The 19,913-nt window shown below is 35.2% G+C and overlaps 1 protein-coding gene across 2 annotated transcripts in view; it reads right to left on the bottom strand.

Annotated features, from left to right (window-relative positions):
• Positions 1 to 19,054, bottom strand: part of NR1H4 (nuclear receptor subfamily 1 group H member 4) — a 57,854-nt gene extending 38,800 nt beyond the window's left edge. The window contains exons 1-2 of one of the 2 annotated variants that reach the window (XM_052001704.1): positions 18,932 to 19,054; positions 1,222 to 1,584 (exon numbers count right to left, since the gene is read on the bottom strand). In XM_052001704.1, coding sequence (XP_051857664.1) covers positions 1,222 to 1,584; positions 18,932 to 19,016 — 448 coding nt within the window. In that variant the 5' untranslated portion in view covers positions 19,017 to 19,054. Of the gene's footprint in view, positions 1 to 1,221; positions 1,585 to 7,299; positions 7,403 to 18,931 lie in introns of those variants that run through there. The other variant, XM_052001703.1, reaches the window with a different exon arrangement.
• Positions 19,055 to 19,913: the final 859 nt, after the last annotated feature.

The raw sequence follows: 19,913 nt of genomic DNA, 5'->3' as shown, positions 1-19,913 counted from the left end.
TTACTGCCCACAGTTAGAATATAAAGTTAGATGGAGCTAGCCTAGAGTACACCGTGCTTGCTGATTGCAAGCACTATAATAATAAGGATTCGAAGAAAGAAAGACAGAAGTCAGTTCTTGCCCTCAAGGAGTTTACAATCTAAAGAAGAAGAAAGCATGAAAACAAGCACGTTCAAACAAGATATTCATAGGATAAAGACTATATTTGCTTTGAGGGAGAGATGTACAGCCTGGAGTTTCAGCTGGTACCCACAGAATGTTAAGGTACCTAGAGGAAGATCTCTATCTAGCATAAGTGTATCCTCTGGGAAGAATGAAGACACAGAATAAGAAGGGATGAATGGGTTTACAAACCATACTATTGATGGTATACCACTGAAATCACTAATTCACTGGAGTGTGAAAGGAAGGTTTAATTTATTGAGACTAAAGCTGTGACGTCTCTAGTCTTAAAGTAAGATAAGTTCAATAATTCACTTATGGGCTAGGAAAAAAAACAGCAGAGCTCTGTGTAATGATAATGGCCAAGGTTGGTCCCAGAGAAGAATTGAGAAAAGATCCAATTTTTCCTTCATTGAAAAGATGATGTTAAATAGTGGACTATTGTTGTTCAGCCATTTTTTCAATGATACCTGATTCTTTGTGACCCTATTTGAGATTTTCTTAGCAAAGATACTAAAGTGGTCTATCATCTTCTTTTCCAGCTCATTTTATCAGTGAGAAAACTGAGGCAAATATGATTAAATGGCTTACCCAGAGTCACACAATTAGTAAGTACATAAGATGGATTTGAACTCAAGAAAATGAGTCTCACCATCTCCAAACTCAGCACTCTATCGACTGTGACTTTTAACTGCTCCAAACTACGTTATAATCAGGAATGAATATGATATATTTTAGACAAGAATAAAAAATAAAATGATTAAAGAGGCAATATGATTTGGATATCTTATATATCACTTCTCTCCAAAAAAAAAAAAAACCAACTCAATGGTAAATACTTTTTACTTGTATATGATACTGACATATAAAAAAATAATCATTATACATAATTTAAAATATCCTAGAAATATCTTCCATGGGTTTGCAATAAATTATTCTCATGATCATAGGGTTTGAGGAAAAAATAATGAGGAGAGGGTAGAAAATCAGGCCAGTGTTCTAACAGGACTAACAATGTGAAATCTCAATGTGGAGAAATTGTCAACCAAAATATCCTACCTTTGCAACCCTCACAAGTTAGTGCATTATAATGGTATCCAGAAGCTTTGTCTCCACACACAACACACAGCTCCTCTCCTTTCATTCTCCCTGCAGATGAGACCATCCGGGGCTTCTTGGTCATCGGGATGTCCACGATCTCAGACTCCCTCGTGTAGACAGTCTCTGAGGGTACTCGCCGGAGTTCATACATTCCAGGGGAGTACCATTCCTCTGGCTGCTGGGGGTAGAAGCCCAGATTGGGATAATAGGGTGAGGAGGAAATCTGTGGCTGAACTTGGGAAAATTGGATATTTCCATACTGTGTATAAGGCAAGACATCAGCATCAGGTCCCAGGTGTCCTGATTGTTCTGGAAGCACACCTGAATGAGAGAATAGCAATAAATGTAAGAATAATCACAAACTACAAGGCAAATGAATCCTTTATCTATCGAAGAACAGAATTAAAATGATTTTAAATCATCTGGTTATTAAAACATATTCAGTTAAAGAGATATTTGACAGGATTTTGGAAAATTAATTGCTTTGAATTTAACCAGGCAGTTTTAACTCGACTGCAAGCATGACGATGATGACCACAATGACAATGATGATAACAACAATAATAATAACATTTAAGGTTTGCCAGGGACTTTACATAGAAATGATCTCACTGAATTTTAACAACCACCCTGAGAGGTAGATCTTATTAAAGGATGTGAGAATCATGGTTCATAGTTTGAAAGAACTCAACGAGATTCCCTAATAGACAAAAAGCACTTTATTTAGGACATAGCTGTCGGGCTAGTCTCTAAAGAGAGTCTAGTATTAGAAAGAGTTTGAGGAGAGTCTTATATATTGAAAATTTGGGGCTTCAGTTTGCAGGCTAACCTAAAAAGTTGTAGAGTAAAAAAAGAGATAAAGGAGGAGTCAGAATGTCTCAAGGTGAAGGGACAGGGTGTCTTTTAGCAAGATCAATCAGACATTTGCAGAAGACAAATTAGAAGCAACCAATAAGAGGTTTTATTGCTCCACATTCCCATGGACAAGTCCTTCAGGTCATAAGTTGGACTGAACAACTGAACAACAAAATTGAGCACTGGAAATGCAAAGAAAGGTTACGCAGATGGAAAATGGCAGAACCAGGGCTTGAATGTGAGTCCGTGGACTTCACATTTAGTTCTCATTTCATTTCACCATATTGTCAAGTGAGGAATGTATAAAGGGAAGTGGGAAAGGTTGTAAGGTGGGGAAGGTGGACCATATTAGGAAAAAATCTCTTGTAATAGGTGACTCACTATGTACACAAGAGAAAGAGAGGGAAGGAAGAAGGAAAGGGAGAAGAGAGGGAGATATAAACAAATATACACATACACATCCAGTGTTCCAAAAGGCTCTTACTGAAGTTTTAAGCTATTTAAGTTTAAAATGGCATGAAGACTTCTGGGATATAAGATAAGATATTTTTATATATTTAAGTATACTTGTAACTATATATATATGTTTTTGCATGTATATGTATATCCATTATATTAACACTTTGTGTGTACATGCACACAGATACATACATATCACATCTTTAAGCTATTAAAGTTTAAAATGGAATTAAGATTTCTGGGCTAGACAGATAATATCATTTTATGTTATTATCTATGTAATTATACATGTAACGATATATATGTGTGCACACGCATATGTATATATACATTTTACTAATACTATGTGTATGCACACAGACATATGCAAGGTCTTCTAAAAGATTTTGCTGTTTTTTAGGCTATTAATATAGCATTAAGATTACTGGGATTATTGTATCATATCATGTTGTTAGGTTTAAGTATATAAGTAGCAACACATGTATGCATGCATTGTGTGTATGTATGTGTACACATACACACAGGTGTTCCCAAAGGGTCTCACTACAATTTTAAGCTGGTCACTATTCAAGTTTAAAAGAGCATTAAGATTTTGGGTGCATCATATAAATATAAATACATACAATGCAATATTATATCTATCAATATATACATAATATATATTAATATATGTATATAACTTTACATATATACATTAACCCATACACATATGAAGTAGTTAGTATCCATCTCTCAAACGAGAGAATCGATAGAATATTTCATAAAATTTAAAATACTGTCATTTATTTATTTGTTTTGTTATTTTTTTATTTAACTGTGTTTCCATCAAGACAAAGAGCATCTCATGAACCACTTTCAAAAACAAGAGTCTCAGAAGATATGTAGCCAACAGTTGACTGGAGGGTTCAGAAAATGAGACCTGCTTATTATTCTGCTCTCCAGGTTAATTGGCTTTTTCAGGGTCTGCTTTAGCAGGGTATTTGTTGAAAGTTAGATCCAACGACCATATACCTCCCAAGCTAGAAAAGCTGCAAGTGGTGAGGACTCCCGAATGTTAGTTGGACAATTGGTATCTCATTTCATTCTAATCCTAAAGCTGAAGTGTTGGACTGACCTCAATATGGACTGCCCCAGAACAGAGGGGAAGGCATTATAGGTTGATCAAGAAAAGCCTAATATCATTAAATACAAAAACACACAATAAAATTATGACAAATATAAGTTCTGCTTTTTAAGATTTTGGTAAATTATGTCCATTATAGCACAGATGTGCTCTATATCACTGTCGTTCCTTTGCTCAAGGATTTTCAGTGGCTCAGGTCTTTCTGATTCCACAGCCAATCCTCTATCTGCTGTGCCATTGTGATACCTCTGATTTGGTCTAAACTGAGCTTTTAAGCATGGCAACACGTCATGGGTTATAACCCTACTGTGGGGCTTCATTTTTGTAGAAAAGAAAGTCTTTGCAAGATGGCTCTGGATATGGTTCAGTGAAGGGACGAGATAGTAAAAGGAAGAACAGAGAGGTGAGCAGGTTCTAAGCAGAACCATTACTGGATGCAAAAGTAACCTCATTTTAAGGGGTGTAAACAAATAGGGGGAAAGAGAGAAAAAGAAGGAGGAAAAAGAAAGCATGAAAAAGTATAAGAAAGTAAGAAAAAGAGAGAAAAGGGGCAGAGAGAGAAGAGACAGAAAGAAGGAACTGAGGATGAAGAATAGTTAAGGATATCAAATCCTAGCATTTGAAGGAATAACGGGGACTGTATGTATCTTTTCTCCCAATGAATAAGGTGCTAGACTCCCATTGGGTCGTTATCACATATTTTTAAGATAATAATATTCAAATAATTCATTTCTACAAATGGATCCTTTATATTCATCTGTTTGGATTTCCACTCAATGTGGTGCCGTAGGGAAATGGCAGCAACCTGCCACTGGAAACCACTTTCCCTCTCTTCCCCCCTCAACTCCCCCACCCCATTCCAATGAGTTATAGATAGGAGAATTTGACTCTCTCTCAGACAGCAGAAGCCAATGGAGATTTCTTCCTGAGTAATCCTATGGAACTTTGGAGAGTGTTGTCTTGTAGATACTTCTGTCCAAGGTTATTCCTAGTTGCAGGATCTCCCCCCAGTTTATTAGATGGTTATTAGACAGTGTAGAACTGGAATTCTGGTGGCATTAATGGGCATCCCTCATTTAACTCCAATACGTTTCTTTCCAGTCTCTTCCATTTTTTTCACATAGTTTGAGCCATTAAGTCCTAACACTATTTTCATTAAAAACACACACGCTCACACTCCCCCCCCCAAATAAACACTCTACATAGGAACATAGAATCAGAGGTTGAGAGGTGGAAGGGACCACAGAGCCATACTTGAGACCCGGGGAGAACTTTGCCTAAGTCACAAAGTAGACCCAAGATTCAACCCAAGATTTTTGGACACATAGTCTGTGCTCTCTCCATTGTACCTCCCATACCCCAGACCTAGAATATACTCCCTCTCTCTCTATCTCTGCCTTTCAAAATCGTTATGTTCCCTCAAGGTTTGACTCAAATGTCAACTTTGGGTAACCTTATTCTCTGTCTCTCTTCCCTCTACTCCACTTGAAAGCTTTCTTTCCCTCCTCAAATATTTGTAAAGCACTCTGCCTGATTTAGCCTGTCTCTCTTCATTCTCTACTTCATTTATTTTTATGTGTGCATGTTATAACCTCAGCAGAATATAAGAATCTCAGGGAGGTGATCTCACCTTTGTCGTGTTGCTAACTCAACTCTCTATGATTTTGAGTTGGAGACCTTCTGCTAGTCTGCCTCTGACTCGCAGTTACACCAATGAAATGATAGATCCTGATTTTTTTTTTAATGTCTAAGCAGATTATATTCCAAAAAGGTAGCTGCCTTACAAAATACATTAAAATGGATGGAATACAGAGTCATATAGATGATATTTTTTGTGTTTAAGAAAACAAAAACAAATCTAAGATGACTACTGTGCCTTATTCTATCCAGATGCACAATTAGAGGCTTTATTCCTTAAAAATTTCTTTTTAAAAAAAATCCTCAATCACAATTTCCCAATTAAAAATGCAGCTTTAACAATATTATTTACATTTTTATACCTTTTGTTTTTACATAAAGCTCATCCTCCTCATGTCAAATCTTGCCTTATAATAATGAAAAATAGTTGATCAGTCATGTCTGCAGATTAGGCAACATTCTATACTTATCATCCTCCTCTCTAAGAGGGGAGGGAAACCTGTTTCATCATAAATTTTGATTTTTTTTATATAAAATAGCTAAAATATCATTCAACATCCCAGAAATCCAAATGGCCAATGTCTGAGGGCTTTTCTCGAGTAGATTCTTAGTCTTCCTATTTTTGTGAAATTCTCTGGTCTTGCTTAACATTCCATCCCACCCGTTCCCAATTCTAAATAATACTATGATTCACTGTTGATATTAAGTTGAATAAAAATGATGTGCCACAAAATCTCTGATGTAAAGCTAAGTTAGAATTTTCTTTGCCAAGGAAAATGATTGCTCCTGAAATTTCATCTCCAAATAAAGGGCAATCTAGTGTCTCTGCTACGATTACAAATATAGTCTGTACCATTGATCAGGAACCTATATAGAACATGCCCAACCTTAATATGTTTAAATTGTTATAGACCTGACTGAGAAAACAGCTGGATGATGAGCTCCCGGAGGGCAGGTACTGTTCACTTTGGTCCTCATAGCCACACTATGAAGTAGAGTAATTTATTTTTAATAATCTAATTTGTTTTTTAATATAATTTTAATAACTTAATAAAAATAAATTAAATAATTTAATGAATAAAAACCTCTTTGATTAAGTGATAAAACTGGGTTAGACACCCATACATGGATAACAGAACTCGCTAGTGTTTATTTTTTAACTTATTTGAATACATTATTCAATGCTTTAAACTTCAGGTGATAAAACAAATGTATTGGAATGACCATCCACACTTCCAAAGGACTCAAGATGAAATATGTTACCCATCTCCAAAAAGAAAAGTGTCCAAACTGATACTTCTTTTGGACGTGGCCAATGCTGGGATTCATTTTGCTTGATTATACACATTTGTAATAATGGTTTCTTTTTTTTTTTTTTTTGCTTTCTCAGTGTTAGAGGGGGAGCAGGTGGGAAAGAGAGAATGCAAACCTAAATATAAAATAAAATTCAATTAAAAGTAGGGGTATGTGTTAAAACTAAATTCAGTTTAGCAAAATTTTGAGAAGCTCTCTGTCTAAAGTCCTATTTTATATTTGTAGTAAAAGTTTTCTTTTTCTTCTTTTGGTGGGGAAGGATAGTATAGAAAGGAAGAGAAAATTAATGCTTTTTAATTGAAAAAAAAATTTAAGCAAGGATTGTGCCAGATTGGAGACTGATAGTCCTCAGTGTGTCTATACTAAACTCTCTCCCACTTATGATTGATAAGAATTAGATCAGGCGATAGCAAACCACCACTGTATCATTGCCAAGAAAATGCTGGGTCATGGTTGAAATGACCGAACAGCAATAACTGAAAGGATCCTACTGGTCCAAACTTATCATCTTAATCAATGAGAAAATATTGAGACTCAGAGAGATCACAAACAAAGTCACATAATAAGTTGAAGAGTTATTAGTGACAATCTCTTGCTTCAATCCACTGAAGGGAGATGAGCGAACAAGACACATGGCAGCATCCTACCTTTCGCAGTCTTCAGACCAAACATTTCCCCAATTCCAGAACTCGGACTGTCCCGGGGACTGTCGTGAACTAGGGTTTCCAGACCCTGAAACTGCATTACCATTCTTTAGTCTATTCACAGCAATTGAAAAAACTGAAAACTGGAACTTCCTTTGAGACTTGGTAAGGAGTAACAGAGGCCAGAGGTTATGTGGCTTACTGATTAACTTCCTTACAGGGCAGAAAATTTGTAACTATTTGTGGGGCATGTTTCTGGTGCCAGAGTGCCCCATTAGCCAGAAATCTTTCACTTGGGTGACGGATATCTATAAGTGGAACATTTTCACAGATTGTTTTTCCATGTGGTGATTCTGGTCACCATAAAAGAAACAAGATATATGGTCAGCCCACCATGTGATCTGTGTTCTCGTTCTTCCTAGAAGATATAATAGATCAGATGATGTCATTTTATGACAGTCTTGGAATCATGCTAGAATCTGAGTTATTGATTGAAAAGGAAATGTCTTTTCACACTGTATTCCATTTTCACATGGGCCATCTCCATTTAAAACACATGCTCTTCCAGCTACCCAGTAGAGTTGCAAATGGCAGAGCAACACAGTACCCAATTATTTCAAATTGCAAGTGATCCAAAGATGCAACACAAAGGTGTGTGATAGGTATAAGTGGGTCCCAGCCTAGCTCCATTATGAACTTATTCATAAGGGTATGAGGGCTATTAGCCAGAAGATGTTGGGTTAAAAAACCAACATGGGTTGGTCATAGGATGATGGCTGATAAACTGGTACCCATGAAATGTAATGAAAAAAAGACCTAGAGGAAGGCCATCCTGGCTTTTTGAGAAGACAGGGATTAGAACCACCCAGGATGAGGAGGCAAGAAAATCTCCATTAGGAAAGAGAATATCAGCATTGATCTGCTAAAGCACCCTTTTACTAGACTTTTGTTTGTTTTGGGAGGCAGATGGAATTAAGAGACTTGCCCAAGGCCACACAGTTAGTGTCATGTGTTTGAGATCAAATTTGAACTCAGATTCACATTTTTTAGAAAAAGGAGAAATAAGAAGAGGAGGGGGGAAAAGAGGAGGAAGAAAAGTAAGAGGAAGAGGAGGAAAAGGAGGCGGAAGAGGAAAAGAAACTGACATTTATACAGTGTTTTAAAGTTTATAACATATTAAATATTTTCTCATTTTAGTTCCACAAGAAGCCTAATGTTATTCCCATAGGAGGATATTATCCCCATTTTACAGAATAGGATACTGAGTCTGACAGTAGCTAAATGACTTGTTCAGGTTCGCACAGCTCATAAATGTCTGAGGCTAAATTTAAAGTCAGGTCTTTCCAATTTCTGGCACAAAACTCTCTCCATTGCCTCCAAGACTAGACCTTAAATGCACTAAGGAGGGTTTTATATTTGATTCTGGAGCAGGAATTCTTAACCTGGGTCCACAAACTTTTTTTTTCTACATGTAGTTTGGTAGATTTATTTCAATATATAATTAGTTTCTCTGTAATCTTAAGTAATTTATTTTGCATGTTTGTATATTTAAATACATGATTCTGAGAAGGCATTTACAGATCTTACCAGGCTAACAAAAATACTTAGGAGTGTCTGCATTAGAGTATTTCACAAATCAAAATAATGTGAGTATATATATTCCTTTGGAACTTTCTCTATTTAAAGAAAAAAAGGCATCTAGAGAGGATACTTTTGGTTTTCTGGTGAATTCCTGAGGGATGATTTTTCTGGAGCAGGAAAATGAGATACTGATTAAATAATCAGGATAGTCAGCCAACAGGCATTTATTTAGTGCTTATTTTGTGCCAAGTCCTGTGCTAAGTGCTGGGATACAAAGAAAGGCACAATACCCTTAATTATCTCAAAGAGTTGCAACCATCTGATAACAGTCAAATAATTTAATATTTTCATTTAATTTTTAATTAGTTTTTTTTAAATAACAAAATCTATCCCTGCTCTCAAGGAGTGTGTGTGTGTGTGTGTGTGTGTGTGTGTGTGTGTGTATGTGTGTGTATGTATGTACAGAAAAAATGTTAGAGTATAAGTCTTAGAGCTCTATTTTATTTGCCTTTTTTACTTTACAAATGAGTAAACTGAATCTCATAGACTCTAGAATTATTTAATCGGAGCTAGAAAAGACCACAGAGGCCATTTAGTCCAACCCCTTCATTTTACAGGTCTAAGAAGTTATATGATTTGGCCAAGGTGGCACAGAACATGGCACATAGGAGGAATTTTATAAATACTTATTGCTGACAGCTACTACATAGTAGAGCTAATATTCAAACCCTGGTCCTCTGATTTCAAATGTCATTTTCTTTCCCCTGCATCAGATGGCCACCTCAAAGTGGGAAGAAAATATTTGACCCAACACCATCAATATACGATTGGGAAACTGGAATCTAAAAAAGTAAATGACTTTTTCAAGATCACATGGGCCATGCTAGAATTCTGACCTGGATCTTTTGATACTAATCCTTTTTCTATTATTCTACATTTCCTCACTTTTTTTTGTAAATAAAAACTAATACCTCCCCATATTAATGCTAAACTATTGAATGAACTATAGTAGTGTGTAAATTAATTGGAAAAAACAATAATTAATATTGTTTTATTTTGTGACCACAATGGTCTTGCATGTGTACTTCTACTGTCCCTAAGCTGATCCAGGACACATGCTCTTGACAAGAAAAAAAATCATAATAAACTGTTTTCTCCATATTCAGTTAATTCTCTGTTGGTTGAGTGCTAGATTTGAAGTCATATACACATATTTTGTTGCTCTATTTAAAAATTACATAGTTTTAAATAATAATAGCAAGCATTTTTATAATACTTTCAGATCTGCAAAGTGCTTTGTATATATTATTTCATATTATTCCAAAGAAATGTGCAGAAGGTATAGCTCTTAAAGGCCAACATTTCCATGACCATTAAAGATATTGGAATGGTTACTGGTATGGGTGAGGTAAAAATTTAAGTGACTCTTTAAGCCTAAAGTGAAATTGGGTTGAACATACCAAAATTCAAAAGGGAAACACAGTCTAAAATGAAGATGAAAACAAAAATAGACAAACTACTGATATTAAAAAATCTAATTAATCCTAAGAAAATAAGCAAGAGGGATCTGGAAAATGGTGGTATTGTTACTGATTTTGCACAGTGTTGTGTAGGCTTCTAAAAGTGTGAATAGTGTGAAGACTGATTAAAAAATAACTGCTAATCATTGCTATAAAAATGCTTCTCATCAGCAAGACAATACTAAGACTGGAATGATGAAGATTGGGCAAAGGCAATTGTTACTGATGAAAGTTACTTTTTACTTCAGATCTAGATGAAAATCATTATCAGAAGTCCTCCAAGTCGAAGATCTGGGCAACTGAAAATCTTTGTTCATCTTTTTAGAAAATCACAAACCAGTTCAGAAATCAAATTCCAGTGTCTGGCTACTTAAATGGGGAAAAACCCAATATATTTAGCCAAGTCCCCAAGAGGATTTCAGAAAGGCCATGGAGAGATTTATGTGAACTGATGCTTAATGAAGTGAGAAGAACCAAGAGAACATATTAGATTTATAACAAAAAACAATAAATATAATTATTTTACTATGGCCCAAGTAATTTGCATAACTATCCACAACTAGGGATGAGTTTCAGCCTCTCTTCTCTTTTCTGACCCCTTCCTTTCTTTCCTCCATTTCTTCAAAGACCATTGATTTTGGTACAGTGGATAGTGGATAATTTTTTAAAATTCATCTCACCACCACCATCTTTGATATCTACCTGAGTGGTCTTGGACAAATCTCTTTATCTCCTTTGTCTCAATTCCTCATCTGAAAAATGACTAATAGATAGTTTTTGAGATTTCTCCCTACATTTAAATATGATGCCAGAATGTCCTTCACTGGAACTGCCCTTGGAACTTTTTCTGCTTCCTAGGACCACTCAGAACTTGCACTGGTCCTAGAATATACAGTGAGGATCCACAGCATCTCTACCTGGCAAGAAGGCTTCCAAGTAGCACTTAAAAATAAATGGATGATTGAATGGGCCAACAAATAAATAAGTGAATGAATAAATAAACTATATATACGATGAATATCCTGACCTTCCATAGGAAGTATATTCCCCCAAAAGCTAAACAAAACAATCTGACAACATGGTTTTGACTTTTATAGTCCAAGACTCTTTCCATAATTGTATTAAATCATTAAAAAAGAGAACAGGTGTTTTGAGTTTGGTAGTATTTATTTTTAATTGTCCTCTCTTTACCTACTTCCTAGCATGTTTGATTCCCCAAATAAAACATAAACTCCTTGTGTCTTTCTTGTATTTGTATTTCCATATCTGGTCCATTATAGATCCTTAATAAATGTTCTTTGAATAATTGATTGATAGTGCAGTAGCAACATTATCTATTATACTTAAATGGACCTTTAGTACCTGAAAGGATTTTTTAAAAAGTGTTTACCAATTTTTTTATATCACTCTGATTTCATAATACCATACTCCTCATAGAGTCTTCATCTGTAAGAAAGAAGTACAGTTAAGTAAAATAAACCAATATATTGACCATGGACATGTTGTTTGACTTGTTAAAAATATAAGCTTCTTGAGGGCAGGACTACTTTACTATCAAGCACATTATCAAGAAGATGAGTAGACATTTCATAAAGGCATTTATTAACTATTACTCAATACCTAGTGAAAAATAGCTGTCCATAAACTGAGCAAGGGCTAAACAAATTATAGCATATAAATATTTGCCTTTCCCAGTTATTCAAGAGAATACCATCTTGTCATAGAAAATAATGGGAATAATAGGAAACATGGAAAGTTTCAATGAACTGATGCAAATCAAATTAGCAGAATGAGCAAAACATTAATGGTGGTTGCAACAATGTAAATGGGAAGAGTTTAGTTCTGAAATAGTACCAGTGTTGAAATTGCTGAAAGATGGCAAATCTTGCCATTTTACTGTCACTAAAAACCTTGAAGCTTTTTTTATACTTGAGAAAATAAAAACAAAGAAGCCCAGACAAGCACAACAATTTGAAAATAACATGCTGAATTTATTATATACTTTTCAAATAAAGATATATGAAATGGGGAAAGAAAATAAAAACAAAATATTTAAACTATCTTCCAAAAAATCCTTATCTGCATTTGGGTTAAATGAAGTCTAATAAGACTTTTTCATTTATTTCCAACATCTTCCCTTTCTTCTCTGTGAAGTTCCTTTACCATTCTGGCCTTGTAGTTGCCACCAAAACAGATCTGTTTTGATCCAGAGCTGGAAGAAATTTCAGAAGTCATCCAGTTTAATTTCCTCATTATACAGATGAGGAAACTGAGTCCCAGAGAAAATAAATGATTTGTTTAAGATCTTGAATTGGAGAAATAGTTTAGTGAAACTTTAATAATCCCTCAAATGAAATATTTTTGTAGCCTGGACCTATGAATTCATACATATAGATTAATGAAATTAGAAATTTCTTGGAGAAAATCCCTCTGCCTAAGTAGATTAGCTACCCATTAGCTACTCTTAGAGAGTTGCCCAGAAGCACTGGGTGTTTAAGTGATCTGCCCGGAGTTATTTTGTATCAATGGCTGGATTTGAATTCTGGCTATCCTAGGCCTAAGGAGACCCTGTGACTATTGTAGAAATTACTGAACCAAAAATAAAGCATGTTCTAGCTAATTATATTCACAACATCTGTCTGACTCTGAGACATCTGACAGATTCCTTATCTTGAGCCTGATAAGTAGGCAAGAATCAGACTCCAAAATGTGCCTCATACTCTAATAAAGATAAAAAACTTCCTTGGAGAGCAGCTGACTAGCTCAGCTGAAGTAGGAACAGGTGAGGATGGAAAAAAAAAATCAAGTGTCTTGCAAAGTCCTGCAGAGGGTTGGGAAAAAGGGATGGGGTTAGAAGTGGGTCAAGGATTCTTCATCATATTACATGGAGGAAAGAGATCCTTATTCTAACATAAGCACTTCACTCCAGAAAGGCCTTCTTCTTGGTGAAAAAATAATAAGAGGTATTAAGAAAAAGAACTGCTTGAGCTTTAGCAGGGTATTTGAAATATGAATCAGCAAAGAGCTACAGAAAGACATGTCTTATCTCAAAGATTCTTAGTCTGTGGTTCATGGGTAGATTTCAAGGGATCCCTGAATCTGGATGGAAGAAAAAAAAAACACTTTTTAATCTTTATTTTCACTAAGGTCTAAATGAAATCCAGCATTTCCCAAGTTATTCCATTATTTAAATTACTGCATTATTTAACAATTATAAACAATATTCAGAATATTTTAAAATTATATTGTTTGATAATTATTAAATTATATTTTAAAATATTATTTTGAAAAAGAATCCTTAGGTTTTATCAGGCCACCAAAAGAGACCTAAAATTCACAAAAAGAGTCAAGAATTCTTGATCTAGGGGGCAGCTAGATGGATTGAACACTGGCTCTGAAGTCAAGAGAACTTGAGTTCAAAACTAGCCTCAGACATTTGATACTTCCTAGCTGTGTAAAGGCAAATCTCTTAACCCTAATTGCCTTGCCAAAAAAAAAAAAAAAAGAATTCTTAGTCTAAAAAGGAGGCTATATGTTATAGGGGAGAGAACATTAAGTTTGAAATCAGGTAAGTAGACTAGGGTTCACTTAAAATCCCTGGGACTCAGTTTCCCCATCATTAAAAGCACAGTATTGGACAAAAAGGATGATCCACTATGTGTCTTGGGCTCCTCTCTAGGAATTAGCTACTGAAGGATAGAGAGGTTATAATCTGCTTTGTGAAAAGTTTATACTCCCATAGTGCACTATACTACCAAGATCACAGATCCTTTACATGTTTATGCAAGTCATAGGTTTGTAGTCATTCCTTGAGTCATAAGAGTTTGGTGAAACCTGTGGACTTTTCAGAATCATGTTTTTAAATGAATAAAATAATATGCATCCACTGAAAGAGTGTTGTATTTGCAGTCAAAAAATGAGATTAATCCTGAGCCCTTCCATGTAATAAGGTCATAACCTCTTTGTACCTCAGTTTCCTTATTTGTGAAATGGGGAGGTTGGACTGGGTGATTTCTAAGGTTTGTTCCAGCTCTAAGTTTATGATCCAGTGATCCCATGAACACTCATAGAGAGCTCAGGTTACTGAGATAATGGTATTCTTTGGTAGTTTGTAAAAGTTAAATAGCTACTTCTTCCTTTCCCCCTCTTTTTCACATTCTTGTAGTAGGGATACTTTTTGAATTTGGGAAAAAACACTTTAAAAGTAGTAGGAAATATGAGCATGATTATGAAATTGTGATGTAACTGTCCTTTTAGAATGGCTCACATGAAAATTATCACGGAGAAGGGGGACTGAAGACCAAGTGTCCTCATACTATGGTATGAGAGAAAAGGAACTGGAATAACCTCTCCCGGGTCCCTTAGCTCAGTCTCCTTAACTCTTGGCAAGCCATCAGGAACCATTCCAGATGGGGATCTCACAGCTCCTCAGTTACCTTCTTGGGTAACTCAAGCTGAGACAGCGACTGGAAATGAAAGCATGGGAAGATGAGGACTTAATGATAAGTGGGTTTTTTTTTCTTCTGGGTCAGAACATAGGTCAAGAAACTCATATCAGAAGGTTAACATGTCTATAATGTCAGCCACATCTTTTATCAGTTTGGATCCAATTAAAGGCAAGAAGGCAAACAAAGTAGAAAGACTATTGGCTTTGTAGTCAACAGACTTGGATTCAAATCCAACTTCTGATTGCTTATTACCTTTGTGACTCTGGGCAAATCATTTAACCACCCCATGTCTCAGTTTTGTCATCTGTAAAATAGGTTTAAATCTAGCCTCTGATGCTTATGCCCTATATGATTTTGGGCAAATCATTTAACCATCCCATGTCTCAGTTTGTCATCTGTAAAATAGGTTCAAATCTAGCTTCTGATGTTTATTCCCTGTATGACTTTGGGCAAACCATTTAATCATCCCATACCTCAGTTTCCTCATCTGTAAAATGAGGAAGTTGGACTCAAGTGAGATTTCTTTTTTAGATCTCTGAACTAAACTGAGATACTATCATTCTATAAGGAATAGTAAAGGGGAATGGTTTTAAATAGACATAGAAAGACTTGTATGAATGATATAGAATGAAATAAGCAGAATCACCGAGAAGAACCATTTATATTATAATATCAGTGGGACAGACACATAACCTTCTGATCCTCACTTTTCTCATCTCTAAATGGAAATAATAACAATATGCCACCTCTCCTATGAGCTATGGACAGATCTCCATATTAAGTAATAGAGATTTTCAATAGTATAAAGTTTGGCCACAGCAACTCACAAATGGCTTCTTGACTGTGGGACATGCCAATAAAAATTGTCTCTACAGTTACATAATACTAATATTTAAGAATTAATCATCAGTATTCTCTGATCCAAGTATCTACTATGTGAAAGGTACTAAGCAAAAATCAACCAATCCCTGACTTCAAGGAGCTTACATTCTACTAGAGGATTATGTATGCATGTAGAAGTGTAGACTTTTAGGGAAGGTACCCCCTCATTTTATAGATAAGGAAACTGAAGCAGAGGTTAGGTTCCTTATCAGGGTTACGAAGGTAATAAGTATCTGAAACAAAATCTGAGTTCAAGTCTTTCTGAATCCAAGATCTGAACTCTAGCCAGAAAATTAACTAGTACATAAACAAGCAAAAATATCTCAAGGCAACAGAAATATAAAATATTATTTTAAACAATTCCATTGAAAAGCTAGTTATATTTAAACCATGAAACTATGACTGTGGAGCCCAAACACATGAGGATTTTAAAAGTACAAATCTAGATGAAAAATATTTTAATGGCAGAATAAGGAAAATAAAATGCTGTGATGTACTAGAAAGGGAAGAGTGATGCTTCTGGGAATTCCTTAGAAGGCATATGGATATTCTCTTTCCAGGCTATTGATTTTGTTTTTCTTCAAAGGAAGAGTTCTTGTTGGCTCCTTGATAAGCTGCTGTGCTGCACAAGAGCCCACTGGACTTTAAACCAAAAAGTCTACATCTCATAATTAGCCCTGTTCCTCACCTGCTGTGTGAATTCACTGAGTCATGTCCCAAGTCTGAGTTTTACTTCCCTGCTCTATAAAATGAGAAGGTTGAACTCAATGGCCTCTACAATCCTTTCCAGGTCTTATATTTGCTGTTTCCATAAAATCTACAATATTTTTCCTTCATTTATTAGAATGGTTATAAAAGAACAGGCCTATGAGATCATTATCTTGTTTGAAACTGGATTTCTTAAGCATGGAGACAATTATTTTTGGCATACCTCTTAGCCAAGAAGCCATTTGTGAGTTGCTATGGCCAACTTTATGCTATTGAAAATCTCAAAAGAGTTTTGTCTAACAATATATACAGGAACAACCAAGTGGATGAAAAATGTATTTTTGTATGCAATTGAAGGAACAGAAGTATATATATTGTGTATTTACATTATGTATGTGTATATATATATATGTATATATATATACATATATTTGTGTATATATTTGTGTATGGATAATATACATAATACAATAATATACATGTCACACACATATGTATATATGCACATATGTACATAATGCAAATAGACAGTGCTTTGGATCCTGAAAACAATCGTTATTGGGCATCAACTCTATGTCAAAGACTATTACTGGAGATACAAATTTTTTAAAAATAAAAAAAATATTATTCATAACACACATTCTAATGGAAGGACAAGAAGTCCAAATATAAATATTATATGTTATAAAGAAATATAGATGTATGCTAGACTTAGAATCAGGAGGACAGAGTTCAAATCCCACTTCAGATACTTTCTTAGACCTAGCTTTTTCATCTATGAAATGGCAATAGTAATGGCACCTATTTCACAGAGGATAATTTGAAATAATACATGTAAAAACATTGCTAAGTTGCTATATAAATGTTATCCATTATTATTCATGCCGCATTTTACATATATTGCACCATTTGGGTCTCACTTGCATTAGGTATTGTGTTATTATCTTCATTTTTCAGATGAGGAAACTGAGTCTTACAGACCTTAGGTAACTTGTCTATGGTCATGTAGTATCAGAGGCAAAAAATGAATGAAGGTTTTTCTGACTTCAAGTCAAACACTCTATCTGTCACCCCATACAAGGCAAGGAATATCACAGTCTCTGAAGAAATAAAGTCACAGATCACTCAAAGGGCAATAAAGAGACATATGTTAGCATGAGTGGGTCACAGCATATTATCAACATACTAGTGAAAAAAGAAATGTAAAGAATATTATGAGAAAAGAAGATGGACAACTATTGTCCCATTGACATCCATGTAATGTCTAGAAATCATAAGGTCATACTTCTAAAGTTGAAAGCATCTTTAAAAGTGCTCTAATTCAAAGTCCTTATTTTACTGATGAGGAAACTGAGGTTCCAGTGAAGGCCTTAGAATCTCTTGTAAAGGATATACAGGATATATATAGACAAAGGTCACCCAAGATGAGAAGGCTTGTGTGGGAATTGCCATTGAAGGGAATATCTCTGTTCTTGAAATCAGACCTATTGATCTGTCTCCTATGATCTATTATAAGGGTTCTTAACCATTTTTTTTCCTAAGTCATGGACTCCTCTGAAAGTTAGATAAAGTCTACAGACCCTAATACCACTACAGTTTGTTGCCTACATTCATAACTGGAGGAAATGCTAAATTTTAGTTAGAAGTCTATAAATATAAAAGATGCAATGTTTTTGTGATCCAAGTTCACAGACTCCCTAAATCAAAGTATCCATAGATCCCAGGTTAAGAACTCCTGATCTATAATATTCTTGTGGAGGAAGAAAGACTAGGAAATGTAAGCTTCCATCAGGGGTGGACTCACATATAAATAAGGTAAGAGGTCACCTATGTATGCCCTCTGATTTGAAAGTTCTGTAAGACTACTTCTATTTTTAATCTCTCCCACCCCTTGCTTTTTTGCTGATGTTTCCAATTAGAAGAAAAAAATTAATGAGGTGCTTTTTTTTAAGTGTATAAAGCAGAGACATATTATTTTATGGTATCATTTAGTTACTAATGTACTAACAACTTTGTACAAAATGTCCTCAGTTTGACCGAAATGACTAATCCAACTCAATCGCTATAGTTTTCTTCCACAAAACAATGAACAACTCCAATCAGCACCATGGAGAATTGCCAAGGAGAAGTTTATTACAGACAATCTGAGGCTTTAATTGGCATCATATTAAACTATAAGTTTTGTTACTAACAGAAGAAGCATTCTTCAGTCTCCTTTAGAATGATATTGGGCTGGGAGTCAGAAGAATGGCATTCTCCTCTTGGGTGTACTCCTAATCAACTATGTGTCCTTGACCAAATCATTTAGCCTCTGGGGCCCCTGCTTTTCTCATCTATAAAATGAAAGGGTTGGCCTTCATGACCTTGATGTTCCTTTGAGATCTAAAATTCTGTGACTCCCAAATGGAAGAATACCCAGGGGGATGAGACAATATCTTTAGGGCACTGGGCATCCCCAATTTGTTAGTTAAAATTCAAAGTCATTTTACAACTTACCATATAAATGAGAACTATCAAGAAAAGAAAATTCTTCTGAAGAAGGTAAGTGACTGTGTCCAATGAGATTTGTTTCTGATCCCATCCAGGCACTCAGTAATCTGAGAATACTCTCCACATGTACGTTTGACAGAAAATCCTAATAGATAGAAAATGAAAATTAGAGCTATATTTTTAAATCTTTAAATCTTTGCACAGTAGATAGGGCTTAGAATAGGGAAGACCTGGTCTGTGACATCAACCAATTAAATGAAACTAAGAAAGTCACCTTATCTTTTTGTCTTGGGACTTATATGTTAAGTAAAACACTAGAAAGAAAATTGGCTCTGAAATCAGAGGATTTGGGTTTAAATCTTGGACCTACCATGTTTGACCTATGTTACTTTGAAAATTTCATTTAATCTCCCTGGGCTTTAGTTTCCCAACCTACAAAATAAGAGGGCTAGATTAGATGGTCTTTGAAATTTCTTGAAATCCTAAACTATGATTCAAGATGCTGATGTTCTCAGTTGATTAACTCATTGAGGGTCACACAGCTAGCAGAGGTGGATTTGAACTCAGATCTTACTGATTGCAGTTCCAGTCCTCTATCCACTGAGCTACCTATCCCCCTCTGTATAATTTGAAGGAACTCAGTAGGCTCAGAGAATTCCCTAAGATTGTAAGTGGTAGAGGAAATTCACTAACTGTGAATCCCTTCGATTAAGGAAATTACAAATCTGAGACTTCCTGCCCCTCCCCCCAAAAACTCCCTATCCAGCATTTTCAAGTGAATAAAAAGCTTGTTTCCCAGCAATGATTTGAGGTACATAACACAATTATGAACTAAAATGAATCTGAGATTATGTCACTTGCTGAAGGTCATGTACAATCAGTGATAGAAATCTGCCTTTTCTTTGTATTTAGAAAAGGATTTTGACACATAGTAGGTGCTTTATTGATTCTTGTATGTTAGTAAGCATTCATTAAGTACTTGTTATTA

The sequence above is a fragment of the Antechinus flavipes genome, chromosome 5 (genome assembly GCF_016432865.1).
Source record: "Antechinus flavipes isolate AdamAnt ecotype Samford, QLD, Australia chromosome 5, AdamAnt_v2, whole genome shotgun sequence".
In the NCBI taxonomy this organism is placed as follows: Eukaryota; Metazoa; Chordata; class Mammalia; order Dasyuromorphia; family Dasyuridae; genus Antechinus; species Antechinus flavipes.
The sequence above is the reverse complement of the archived record's forward strand: the minus strand, read 5'-3'. Positions and strand labels throughout refer to the sequence as shown.